The sequence below is a fragment of the Phyllopteryx taeniolatus genome, chromosome 8 (genome assembly GCF_024500385.1).
Source record: "Phyllopteryx taeniolatus isolate TA_2022b chromosome 8, UOR_Ptae_1.2, whole genome shotgun sequence".
Lineage (NCBI taxonomy): Eukaryota > Metazoa > Chordata > Actinopteri > Syngnathiformes > Syngnathidae > Phyllopteryx > Phyllopteryx taeniolatus.
Genome location: NC_084509.1, coordinates 26,403,238 through 26,417,608, shown reverse-complemented (window position 1 = coordinate 26,417,608; position 14,371 = coordinate 26,403,238). Strand labels below are relative to the sequence as shown.

General features: G+C 39.6%; 1 protein-coding gene across 5 annotated transcripts in view; it reads right to left on the bottom strand.

Annotated features, from left to right (window-relative positions):
• LOC133482777 (RNA-binding protein Nova-1-like) overlaps positions 1 to 14,371 on the bottom strand; it is a 69,068-nt gene that overhangs the window by 11,973 nt on the left and 42,724 nt on the right. For all 5 annotated transcript variants that reach the window (XM_061783297.1, XM_061783299.1, XM_061783298.1 and 2 more), the window contains one exon: positions 8,514 to 8,680. In XM_061783297.1, coding sequence (XP_061639281.1) covers positions 8,514 to 8,680 — 167 coding nt within the window. The remainder of the gene's footprint in view (positions 1 to 8,513; positions 8,681 to 14,371) is intronic.

The window sequence follows — 14,371 nt, the reverse complement described above, 5'->3', positions numbered from 1 at the left end:
GTAATAAGAGCTATTAATATTATTCATTTTTTATTTGAATTGACACAACTTGAACACAACTTTAAATTTGAACTTTTCAGAAATACATTTTCTTTTTTAAATAAATTTGAGCACATTTAAAAAAAAAAGAATTTTAGTTAATTTTGTTTTTAATTTGACTATAATATTTAAAAATACATTTGAAAATTTGGGGTGTTTTTTGTATTTGAACACATTTTAAATAATACATTTGAACACATAATTTTTAAAATATATTTGAACACATTGATAATATATATTAATATTTTTTTATTTTATTTGACAAAATTGAGTGCGTTGTTGTTTTAATAAATATTAACAAACTCAACTTCAAAACAAATTTTTACTTTTTAAAAATCTTTGAAAATTTTTTTGCAACATTGTTAAAATGTGAAAATGTTTCTTTATATATTTCAGCACATTTAAAAATAAAGGAATTTTAATTTAAAAGAAAATAGATTACAATATTTTTTGTTACATTTTTTAAAAACAGATTTGAGTGCATTTTTTAAAAATGAATTTAAATACACATTTTTTTTTTCTTGAATTTGAACACACTTCATAAAATGCGAGTACATGTGACTGTTTTTTGTTGTTTTTCATATTGATGGCGCGTCTGGCGGCCTTGAACAGGACGCGTACCACCTGCCAGACGCGAAGTGGCGAGAACGAGAAAGCGAGCGTGACGCCAGTGAGAGAGGATGCAGGAGATGTGGAGGACGGTGCAGTGTCGCCATGGCAACAAGGTGAAAAACAAAACATTGACGAGAGAGAGTAGAGGACACTGTTGAGTTGAGGGGGGGAGTTGGTTAAAAAAAAAAAAAAAAAAAAAGACTCAGGGGGTCACTGTTGCCATGGAAACAGCTCCAGTACGTATTGAGACGAGAGGCAGCCGGTACACGCGCGCACGCGCGCATACACTTGCACGCACACGCAAGGCAGAATGCTTTTAGTAGAGGTTAAGTAAACGTTTTGTGAATATCTTTTATATCATTTCATGATTCATATTTTTTTCTTTGCAAGATTTGTTCAAAACATTTTTTTTATTTTCTGAAGGATTTTTTTTTCCTTTAAAAAATGTATGCACACGTTTTATTTTTTAAATTGGAACATATCACTTTTAGTTTTTCCTTTAAAAAAATGTAAGTCATGATGACTATTATTATTATTACTATTCAATTATTAATTTTATTTTAGAATGTATTCTTTAAAAAACAGATAGGAACTCATATTCCTCTACTGTCATTTCTTATTTTTTTAAATACACAATTTTCCCCTTGATTTAATAAATCTGAATTTAAAAAAAAAAGAATTAAACAGAACAACACACTTCCCCCCCCCCCCAAAAAAAAGCAAACATTTAGATATTCAATTTTCCATATCCTGCATTCCATTCCATTACATTTGATTTTTTTATTTTAATTAAGAAATATTTATATTTTTTTATTTAAAGAGAAATTTGTGGAAATATATTTTGTTAAAATAAATCAAATGGAAAGCAATCAAGTTCTTCAACTTTTTTGTGAGGTGGGGTACCAAAAGGCGAGTGATTAAAACAGAAAACAAAATAAAGGTAACAAGCACTGAGGGAGGTAGTTGAAAAAGATTTGACACATTAGCCACGCACACGCGCGCACACACACGTACGCCGAAGAAGAAGTGGGCGTATAAACAGAAGCCACGTCTGATTCTTCTCTAACAATCACATCCTCCATCTTTTATTCGCGTGGTTCTCTGCACTAATGAACTTCCTCCTCTTCGTCCTCCTCTTCCTCCTCCTCCTCGCACTTTTGCAACATTCCCGTTTATCTCCAAGAACTCCGATTCTACTAGTGGCTGGAACAGGTTTTGCTCTAACGACGGAAAAAATGCTGACCTCATCAAAGTTGAATTTGAAATGTAGCCCCATTGCTAATCGTTTACGTTACACGGCCCTGCGGAACTGAAGGATTGCGAAGACCCTGGGCAGAGCACACTCGCACTGCAACGAACGGCCACGAACGAATCAGTGGGGATTCTGATTCACTTGTGAATCTCAATGGAAAAAACGAATCCCAAATCACCATTTTTGCATTTGAATCAAAACGAGTTAAAGAACAAAATACTCCTTACTTACAAGCGCTGCAATGCTGCCCACGGGTGCCGCCATTTTGACTTAGTGCGCATCGCCTCTGTGCTTGTACACATTGCAACTTCACTGAGATCCCCATAAAGCTCTCCGCTAAAGGAAACTCCAATGAGCTGCACGGATAAACAGAAGCACCGCAACAGAAGCTGAAAATTCCACATTGCTTTCGGGCGACCGCGGCAGACTGAATAAGAGAACGTTTATTCAACGCTAGATGAACGCTAGAACGGCTAGGTAGCCGCCAGGCTAAGTAGGCTCGGTCCTGTCCGCCAGGATTTATGGCACCGACGACGAGGGCAAAACAGAGCCGGGATTCTACCTGTGGCCAAGGTACGGCGAGGGATCCTAGTTGAAGTAAGCCATTCTAAACGAACAAAAATAAAAAGACATTTCTGTGCGGAGACGTGGCAGCTAAAATGTGTCAGTCAAAACGTGTCAGCGTACTCCCTTACCGGTTCAATAGAACCGATAATCACATTTGTTCGACTATTATTTCGAATAGTACAAGGAGTAACAATTCGATTGCGATTCGCTAGTCTTTCATTACTGTCAATATGAATAGCGAACGAGATTTTAGGGTGCGAATCCGAGCACTAATGGCAACACATACAGGTTGGAAACCGATTGGACCAAAAACAAAACAAAAAATGTAACCTCTGCATCTCCTGGAAACAGGACAACAAGTGAAATGACTTCTTCCTTAGCTGCGGCCCGACACTTCCTGAGTGTGTGTGTATGTGTGTGCGTGATTACTAGTAGACATCGTGTTGTTGTTTTGTTGTTCTTTTCCTGTCGCCACAACTTTGGTGCATGTGCGCGCTCGTGTGAACTGGAAACGCAAAACCATTTTTTAAGCACACACACTTTGTATGTATTGGCAGTGCGGCATCAGGGGATATCAAAAGTGTATGTAGGATATGTAAAATACATTATTTTCAATAGAGAAAATAATTCTTGTTTTTAATTGGACTATAATTAATTTCATTATACATAATTAACCAATTATTGTCTAAAAATAAAACATTGCTAAACATCTATTTAAAATAGTTTTTTTTAATAATAAAAATAATTAATTCTCATTTTAACATTGTATTATTTATAAATAATTTCATTGTAATTAATTAACCAATTATTTCAATCAGTCAAACTTGATTCATAAGATGCTTTTCATACAGAATTGCAACTCACAGTAGTTTACAGGGTTAAAAATCTTTATCTCCAAATTAATAAATAAAACAAAATATTGTAATTGTAATTGTACATGTAATTTACGTGTATGAAAAAAAGAGTAATATTTTATATTTATTAATAATATTTTATACTCTGATTTTAAATATAAAAATTTACCAAATAGTTCATCAAGTAAAGGAATAACACATAAATAAATTTTAATGAACCAATTATTTTATAAAATAAACAAAGTATTTTAAAATGTTATGTAACATATATTTGTTTCTACTAATATTTTTTATTTCCTATTTTAAATAAATAAATTACAAATTATTTTATCCCCTAAAGGAAGTTAAAAAATTAATAAATACATTTTAATAAACCAATTATAGGGAAAAAAAAACCTAAATTAATGCAACAAATATGACATGACTTGCAATGATGTAAACGCTCACACTAATCATAAGTCTAATTTGCAAATACAAATGATCCAATATTTGTATATTGGTCTCCAGCAAAAGCCCACGTCTGCATGTTTAACGTGAGGCAGACATTTTGGGGACCTTGTGCCAGCAGAGGCAATAACAGGAAGTAGGAAACAGGTGTCCAAGGCTGAGGTCAAAGGTGACAGGAAATAGACACAGGAAGTGGCCAGACTGCGGTCAACAGTATAAATCCGTGTGCGTGCGTGCGCGCGTGTAAGACTTCACGGCCAAAAACAGTCGCTGTGAAAATCACAACAGAAGCGCAGACGCTAGTAGCTCGCCGCTAAACACTCAACATGTTTTAGTCTACAAGTCTATGGAAAATTTACTTTTCAACGTTAGTATCCAAATAGTTGGTAAGAGCATGCCCACCCGTCAATTGTGAAACGAAACAACCAAGTCAATCTTTTGTTGTGTTTACATAATCCTGCCCCCCACGTGGTGTTCGTCAGCCAATGACTTGGTCGCTATCTCGAGTTTGTCATGGAGGGATGGAACCCTTCTGTCAATTGGAACTATTTCGCCAAAACATGTCAAATAAAAAGAGACCGGTGCTTGTAAAAGTGTGGTAGTAGTACCACTAGTGGTACATGGGCTCCTTCTAGTGATACGTCAAAGAATCACAAGTACAGTTCAGTTGTACAGTATTTAACTTTTTAGTACATTTGCATTTAATCTTAAAGAACTGTTTGCTTTAAAACTTTCATTTAGGTACAATTTTTTATTTAACTTTTATGTGCAATACTCTTGAATATAATCATTTAGGTAAATGTCTTTTCTTATGTTTAAGCGCAGTCTTAATGTTCAAACCGTGCATAATGTTTTAGTCGCTAACAATAATATTAAACATACTTTTTAGCAATTAATTAATTAATTAAAGTCTCATTTTTGATGGATACTCCACTATGTATTTTGATGTTGGTCATGGCGTACTGCATTCACTTGGATTTAAAAAAAAAAAAAAGATTCCTGTTTTTCTGACACATTTTTTTCCCACCTGTTTTTCTGAAAAACATTTTCTGAGTTATCGGGACACATCGAACACGCGAGAACCTGCGGAACTGCAAGTGACTCTTTGCGGACTCCGTAGTAAGCAACATGATCGGCTTATTTGGTTTGATCAAGTTTTATTTTGTTATGGGTTTAAGACGCTGGGAGATACGCCTGTCTTTGAGTCACACAGATGGTATTGTTATTAGTCATTAGGAAAAAAAATTGTCAGAAAAACAGAAAAAAATTGTCTGAAAAACAGGAGGGGGGGGGGGAATTACTCACAAAAACAGGAAAAAAAAGGCTCGGAAAAACAGGGGGAAAATAGTCATAAAACGGGGGGGGGGGGGGGAATCAGACAGAAAAACTGAGAAAAATAATTAGTCAGATAAACAGAAAAAAATACTCAGAAAAACATTAAAAAATATTCAAAAAAACAAAGCCCTCAAAAAAATTACTTAGAAAAACTTATTATTTTTTTTTAAAATCCAAGTGAATGCAATACACTTCCGTAGTGGTGGCACTTGGAGAATTAAGTATTTTATTAGGTGGTACTTGGCCTAAAACGTTTGACAACCACTGAACTAAACTAGACCATTTTTAATGTTGTAAGACACTTTAGGAAGCTAATAGCTAGGCTAGTTAGGCGTGCTAGTTAGCCTTAGCTTGCAATGGAGGGAGGTGGTCTTTAGCCAAAATGTGCAAAATGAGCTAGACAATTTTAAAGTCGCAAGACATTTTTTACTTTTGCACACTAATAACTAGCCTAGTTAGCTATCTCTTGTCACTCTTAGTATTATTTAGCTAAAACATGGATAATAAATTAGACCTTTTTAATGTTGTTGTAGGACATTTTCTACTTTAGTGAGCTAATATCTATGCTAGTTAGCAATTGTTATTACCTTGTCATGGAGGGAGAAGCCCCTTGTCACTCTGTACTATTTTGCACATTAGCAAGCTAAAAGCTAAGATGGTGAGCAATGCTAGTTAGCTATCTTTAGCTTGTAATGGAGGGACAAGCCTCCTGTCACTCTATTTATATGAACACACACACACACACACTCACACACACACTCACACGCGAATAATAGAGTGTTGAGTCTATTTCAAGTGGTGGCTTAAGTTTCTTCTCATCGATGTCGCTGACGGCGAGACAAAAGTGATAAAGGGGTACGTGTTGTTTCGTGGTGATTGATGGGCTCCGACTGCTCTCGTTAACCGACAGCCGCCACCGTGACCGGCAGCTGCTGCTAACTGAGATGATTTACGAGGCGCACAAATTCTTTGACTTAACCTCGACCGCAAGGGCACAAATTTTTGAGACACTCACACGTATCATGTAATGTTTTATACTTGGGATGTTTGATACTTTTTTTTTTTTTTTGGTTAGCTGTTAGCATTTAGCATGTTGTTTCTTGGCTTAATTTTCTACTTGGCTAAAGTAGAAAATGTCCTACATAGCGTGTTTGATTCAATAAGTGTTCAAGCTATCGCCAAATTCATTAGTTTGGATGTTGTGTCTTGGCTTAATCATGTTGAATCACTCAACAAACACATTAGCTGTTAGCATGTAGCATGTTAGATTCATTACATGATCAAACCATCGACAAACTCATAAGCTGTTAGCATTTAGCATGTTTGATTCATTATATGTTCAAAATGTCGACGAACTCATTTGCCTTTAGCGTGTAGCGTTTCTTTTCTTGGATTACTTGAATTCAAGCCATCGAAAAACTCAATAGCTGTTAGGATGTTTGATTCGTTACATGTTTAAACTGTCAACAGACTCATTAGCCTTTAGCATCAAGCTTGTTGTTTCTTGGAGTACTTGAGTTCAAACCATCGACAAACTCAATAGCTGTTTGCAGCTAGCATGTTTTATTCGTTACATGTTAAAACCGTTGACAAACACATTAGAAATTAGCATGTAGCATGTTGTTTCTTTGATTTGTCATGTTTATTTTTGTATCTAGTTTTTATTAGTACATTTTTATGTTTATGCTTGTGCTTGTTGGAGACAAATACAAATCAGCCAATCAATGTTCAAACCATGGACAAACTCAATAGCTGCTAGCATGTAGCAAGTTAGATTTTTTTTTTTTTTTACATTCAAACCATCAACAAACTCATGAGCTTTTAGTATGTAGTGTTGTTTTTATTTTTTGCAATGTGTCCACACGGATCCACTACACTAATTGACTAAGTGTAACTGGTCGGCTTGTCAATGAAGTACAATCCAATCTCTACGGCGGCTGGCTTAATGGGGGGAGCCGGTTAAGTTAGCAAACCATGGCGTCAGGTGACAATCTCTGGAGGGAGTCTCAGCGTATCCGCAAGTCTCCAATAATACCACAAAAAGTGGCTTGATTTGTTGCAAGTCGCTTTTTTCCTCAATCAGCCTATTTTTAGTTTCTTTCTCATTAGTTGAGGGTTGACGTTAGGATCATTAGCCGCAAATTTCTAAACCGCCATTTTAATTACTATACAGATGCTGTGTGTGTGTGTGTGTCTAAAACGCCCTTCGGCAGACCTGATCTGTCAATAGATGCTAAAACTGCCAGACCCAACTAGTCGATAAGCATTGTTCATTAATAGAGAGAAAGCTAATAGCCAAATTCGTGATCAATGAGACTAATTGTTGTTAACTTGAGCAGGGGCTATCTTTGCGTGTGCGTGCGTGTGTGTGTGTGTGTGTCATTTTCCCGCCTTGCACCAAATCTTCCGCACTCAAGTCTCCTCCCTTTGCCATCACTTCCTGTTTCCTGTTTCCTGTCCCTGCTTTCCCGCCAGACCTTAGTCTTGACGCCTTGATAACGCCCTCCACACTTGGGCTTTTGTGGGGGGAAAAAAGGCTCACAGACGCAGAAGAGAACAGAGTACACTAGACTCGTCTCATACACATAATAGACTGGACTACCAGACAGGAGAATAGACTAGAACACAGTTGACTAGATTAGGCCAGATTCGAACATAATAGTATGGAATCGACTACAACACAGTTGACTAGACTCGAAAAGAATACACAAGAACACAATAGACCAGTCTAGAATAAACTACAACACAATTGACTAAACTGGAAAAGAATAGACTAGAACACAATAGACTAGTCTAGAATAGACTACAACACAACAGACTATACTTGAACATACTAGAATTAAATAGACATAACTACAAAAGACTGGAGAGAATAGAGCAGAACACAATCGACGATAAAAGAATACAATATAATAGACTATAAGAGACTGGAACACAATTGACTTGAATAGAATAAACAAGGATCGGCTACAACAAGGCTAGAACAAGGCTAGCGTGATAAGACTATGATGAGAGTAGAGTGCAATGGACTAGACTAGAATACACCTGAACACAGTCCACTAGAATAGACTACAACACAATAGACTGGATTTGAATAGACTACAATAGAATAGATGAACAAAACAATACAGTAGACTACAATAGACTCGGCCAGGATAGACTAGAATTGATTTGTCTAGAATAGACTGGAACACAAAAGACTAGTCAAGAATTTACTAGTCTACACTGAAATGCAACAGCCTAGGCTAGAGTAGACTAGACCACAATAGACAAATCTAGACTAGACTAGAATAGTCTAGAACAGACCTGTTTTATTTTGTCAGGGTTGATGGTGGTCTGACTTCATAAATACAAACCTTACACACGGAGAATAGTCCAGGATCTTAGTAAAATAGTCTAGCACTGACCTGTTTGATGCGGTCAGGGTTGACGGTGGTCTGCGGCTGCAGGATGCTGACGGGTTCGGACTTCTGGCTGCTTTGCGGCATCTCTCGTACTTTCTCTGCGATGAAGTCGTGGACGCCGTTGAGCGCCTCCACCGTGCCCTGAACCAGACACACCCGCTCGGTCGTGCCTGCACACACAAAAACGACAACCTCAACTTTTCCGTTCTCACGACAAATTGGTTTTAGACTCTTTAACAAGTTACTCACAGAACCATCCAAATTCAAAAGTTTAAAATCAGTAGTGGCGACAGGCATTTTTTGGGAAAATTCAGCCCCCGAAGCCAGTTTAACTTGGCAACATGAAAATTGTTAGACATGTCCATGATGAGTAGACCCACAAAAGGAAGTTGGCCATTTTGGTTCCCAACACCCCTTTTAGGGTTAATTTGACCATAAAACACGAACCGTCTTGCAAATTCAGCCCCCGAAGTCAGTTTGACTTAGCAACATGAAATTTGATAGACAAGTCTACCACGATTAGACCCACAAAAAAAAGTCTCAAGAAGCCATGCCCAAAAATACACAGGAAGTCGGCCATTTTGGTTTGAAGCGGCCAGTTTAGGGTCAATTTGGACATTTCCATACGTCTTTAAAAGACAAACTTGTTCTTGAGACTTTGTCCTATTGCTACGAATGCTGAAGCCCCCACACTGGACCGATGGACAACACTAAATTTTGATACATTGTTAAGTTTTGGTGGAGCATGTTGGTGAAATTTGATGACTTGGCAGAAAACGCAAACTCCAATAACATCACATGCACAAGAATTATTTGGAAATTCATCCCCCTGGAATCGGTTTCCCACAGCAACATGAAATTTGAGGAGATCTCAAGATGCCATCCTGAGCAAGAAGACACAGGAAGTCTGCACCTTTGGATTAAAGCAGTTATTTTAGCACCATTTTCCAGGGACCCTTCAAAGACAAACTCAAGCGTCATCACTTTGAAGCAGAGGTGGCTAGGAACACGCTACAGCTACTCGTTCTGGATAAATTGGACTTGTTAGAGTAGTTGTAATGAAGCATACTTTTTACTTTTACTCGAGTATTTATGTTAAGAAGAAACGGTACCATTACTGTGTTACAATAATCTACATGCCACTAGCTACTTTCATTTCTCAATAATTGCGTGCGCAATCGATTTTTAGACTTGCTTTCGACTTCCGTATCGGGCACCGTTGCTGTAATCCGTCGTGATTACCACAGGGACGTTTGACTCAAGGTCACCAATCAAACGGCACAACAAAGTCACATGTCCGCACGCAAAAGTTATCTATTGGGCTGCGCGGGCCGATCAAAGTGAGTCGTGACAGCCGTATACGTTACAGACTACGAAAAACAACAACTTTAACACGCAGCGTAGTTTTGTCGCTGCCCCAACTTGGACATTTCAGCCGACTTGTGACTTAAGAAAACACCGTGCGCTAAGTTACTCACTAGTTACTCAGTACTTGAGTAGTTTTTTTCACTGTGTACTTTCTTGCTCTTACTCAAGTGATTACTTGGAGGCCTACTTTTTACTTGAGTCATATTATTCTAAAGTAACAGTTCTTTTACTTGAGTACAATATTTGGCCACTCTACCCACGTCTGCTTTGAACGGACGATTTGTAAGCATGATGAAAAAGTGATGCCGTTGCTCCGGGATGAGGATGCGTGGACGGATGGAAAGAAAAAGGCCAGGCTAAAAATAAACGCTAGAGCCGCCACGTTGGTCTGAATGGGGCTGCGTTTTTGTTTACCTGCCTGCTTTGTCCTTTTACAGGACGTCAACAAACGTGCGTCACCGTTAGCGTTAGCATTTGAGCAGTGACTTGGCTGCCAGTGTGTGCGTGCGCGTACGTGTGTGTGTGTGGGTGTGTGTGTGTGTGGAGGAAACTGGGCCTCGCCTCTCCCCGACAGCTGGTGCCCTCTGGGTAATCTGCCCTCGTCCAATCAGAAGCAAGGATTAGCAGGCCATTGTCTTGGCATGACTGCATGTGTGTGTGTGTGTGTGCGAACAGGACACTGTCGGGGTCGCCCCACGCCAAGCTTCAGCACAGCTGTGCCGCCGCATCTTCATTCCAAACATTCCCCCCTCAGGGAGCGGCCACTAATCAAATAAAGTCATTCAATTCTCGAAATGAATCAATAATGGATGATGAACAGGATTAAATCATGTTAAGTGACGCTATTGGCCACCAGAGGGCGCTAACTACGGAGTGGCTGCCAACGAAGTGAATGAAAATTACATTAATCCGTTCCGGACCTGCGAAAACACCACAAAATGATTTTAATAAAGACAATATCACCGTATTGTATACAAATATTAAAAACATAATTGAAGAGAATTTAAAAAAAACAAAAAAACAGTAAATTGGTTTTATAAAGACGAATTAAGCGGAAAGTCACACAAACACACAGTAGTATTTATTTGTTGATGTGTGCCTTTAAGAGGCGTGGCAAAGTGAGTGACATCAGCAGCTCTGACTCCAGCTCCGGTGAGCCATTTACCATGCTCACTGCAAGTGTATTCATTTTATATTTGTGTCTTTGACTCTTCGTCCAGTTAAATGATTGTCTGAAAGGGTGACGGTGGCTCTCCTTGCCCACATGCCAGGGCCTCACAGTACTTTAATTGCTTCATTTATTTTTTTCTGGTCACTTGGCCTATCTGAAGCTCGCTCCAAACAAAAATTTTGGCAAAGTAAAAAAACTGTTTCACCAAGCGACGGCTCGTAACTGGAAAAGCCGGTAAATTGGCGCGCTGGTAAATCAAGGTTTCGGTGTAGCTCTGTTAGCATAATCCAGGGCGTCACTTCCTGTGCGCGGCGGCCATGCGGAACACTCATCATCATCATCATCATCATCATGCAGGCTGCTTTTTATTAAACGCCTGCTCGGATGACTCACTCCTTCCTCCTCCTCCTCCTCGTTGCCTCTCCGATGACCTGAGAACTACGGAGCGCTAATATGCTAGCACGCTAATAATAATGATCCGTTTGGCCGCTCGACTTCTGAGTCGTTCTCATTTCAAAACTAAAACATTTAAACATTGAAAAGAATGTAGTGTCCATTAATCTGTTTTAGGATCCAACTGTGACGCATCATAAAAAACTTGTTAAACCAGCAGTATGGAAAAAATGTTTGTATTAAAAAAAAAATAAAAATCATTTTCATGCAAGCTACTATTAGAGATGACACAATCCTGATTAAGCCTATCAGCTCCTCTAACATCTTGCTGTCATTTCAGTAATAGATTTAAAAAATATATATATATATATTTAGTGAATGCCCGATTCATTTCCCACGCATACCCCCCTTAGCTGCCCAACAAGGTGCCTGACGTAGAATAAAGTTCAGCAACATCAGAGCAATGCAGGCCCAAAACGCAGCAATAATAGCGAATTTACAACAATTGCCTCTTCCGAAGAATCAAATTTTTTTTCCACAACTGACGGTCCTTCAAAACAGAATAAAAATGTTGGAGAATCATCATACACAAGGTGCCACCAATTTTACGTTAAAGCGACGGTTTCTGTTGTTGTAATGCTGAATTCCAGCCTAAGGGGCGACAGAATTTACAGATTAGGCAATAAATCCTAAGCAACTGGAGGCTAGACAGTGGTGCTAACGCCGAGGCTAGCCGCTAGCAGCCATTCCCACGAGAAGATTCATCAACGAATGAAATGTTTTTGGCAGCGTTCGCTTTTCTCTATTATCGAGCATGTATTATTCATTTGCATCGTTTCCACGCACAAACATCATAAACAGGCTCGCAGAGAAACAGAAATGGAGCCATTAGAATCAACAGCGGCTTCATCAAAATCAATCAAAATCTCAAGTCGCACCCGCTGTACCCGGGAGGAACAGACGATGGCGCTAAAGAGAGGCAGGCGTTGGTGACTTTAAGCTCATTAAGGAGATCTCCTCAAGGTGGCGGATTAGCTGCCGTTAGTCGGCTACCTTTGATGGCATCGAATGGATTAGCGCCTGTTAGCGACGCCCGCTGCTAAACGCCTCCTCCGCCGCCACCCTCTCACTCACTTCCTTCCTTCCTTCCTTCCTGCCAAGAGTCTCCGGAAGCTCCAGAATGCGAGTCAAGGTGACCTTCAGCGTGTCTACACGCTGACACGTATGTAGACGAGAATTTCTGTGTTGAATGTTTTGGCCTGTGGTCCTCCAACTCCTTTACATGTTACACTCTCAATTACGATCATTACATTTGGAAAATAAAACTTTTCCAGGAATGAATCTATTTTGTTACCCTTTCTAGAAAGATGCGAACAAATCTAGACAAGTCGTTTTTTTTCCTAGACTTTAAATGATTTGTATAGAATTTTTATTTGAATGTTTTCTGGGAATAAATCAATATTTTCCCTTCCCTGAAATGTTCTTCTTTTAAAATCTTTAAAAAAATTTGGGCCATTCATTTGTGCAAGATTGGCTCATGCGGTGATTCAAGGTACATCGAGCTGTGTCGGGCAAAAACGTTTGGGCACCCCTGCTCTAAATCGCCCGTAGGTGTGAATGTGAGTGCAAATGGTTGTTTGTTTCTATGGGCCCTGCGATTGGCTGGCGACCAGTTCGGGGTGTACCCCGCCTCTCGCCCGAAGATAGCTGGGGCCGCCACCCGCGTGAGGATAAAGCGGTACGGAAAATGGATGTCTATTTTACTCATGTTTTCAAAACCTTTCAAACAAAATACCAGCGGTAATGACAACGGTGTTTGAAAGCCTAAAAAGGCAACTGATGACATCACATGACACATGACACCTGATTGGATGGAGGCCTTCTGCTGCTGTAACCTTGGCGACAAACTCACAGTTCAACTGTGTAAATGTACAAATTACACTCATGCCAACGATTTTATGCAGCTGCTGGTGATGTCATCGACGCGCGCGTGCGTGTGCATGTGTGTGTGTGATCATGTGCTGATGTAATCATGAGCAGGAAGGAAAGTTGGACGTGTTCTCGCTCAAGTCTTTTGTGCATTCAAATGTGATGGTTGCCTTATTACACACACACGTACACACGCGCATGCACACGCACGTTCACGGGGGTGGGGCTCGGGGGTCCAAACGAGGGCGGCCAATTAGGAAAAGGCCATCGAAAAGTGACGTCTGAGAGGAAGTGAAGTTCTTCTGGCTTGTGCACCTGACCGCTTCCACATGTTGTTACAAGTGCGCGTCCAAGTGTGTGTGATACGAACCTTTAAAAAAGGCTTCTCGACTTTATACAGTGCGGGGCCCACCGCCACCCCTTAAGCCCCTCCCCCTCCGCATTCCTTCATGTGTCAATAGGTTGAATGTAAAGAATCAAGTCAAATAAATGAAGCTGCAAGAAAAGAGGAGAAAATTCCTCCCCACTTTTCTTCATTTGCTGCAGCTGCTGCCTCAACCTGCCCCCCCCCCCCCCCAAAACAAAGCCCCCGCCCAATACACCAGGCGCCAGCGAGCCCCCCAAAAGACCTCAAGTCCCCCAGAAAAGAACATTTGAACGAACGTAAGTCTGACAAAAAGTGGACTGAACGAGAATGTCAGCGCTCGGGCACAATGTGCTAAAGCAGGAAATGATGCTCCACAAACTGTTTCAATCTTAACATTCTATTCAATACTTTCTCTCGCTGTATGTTTTTTATAAAGTGCAATACTGTCGGGTGCTATTTTAAATATGCTACAAAAAAATGATTGTTGGTGTTTTTGGGGGGCTGCAACAGATTAACGGCATTTCCATACATTACAAAGGGATAAAACACAGCTATTGATGTTCCAAGGCTTTTGCTGCATGGCACAAACACGCACTTTGGAATCCGTCACGTCGCCACCCGCTGGCGTGGCGT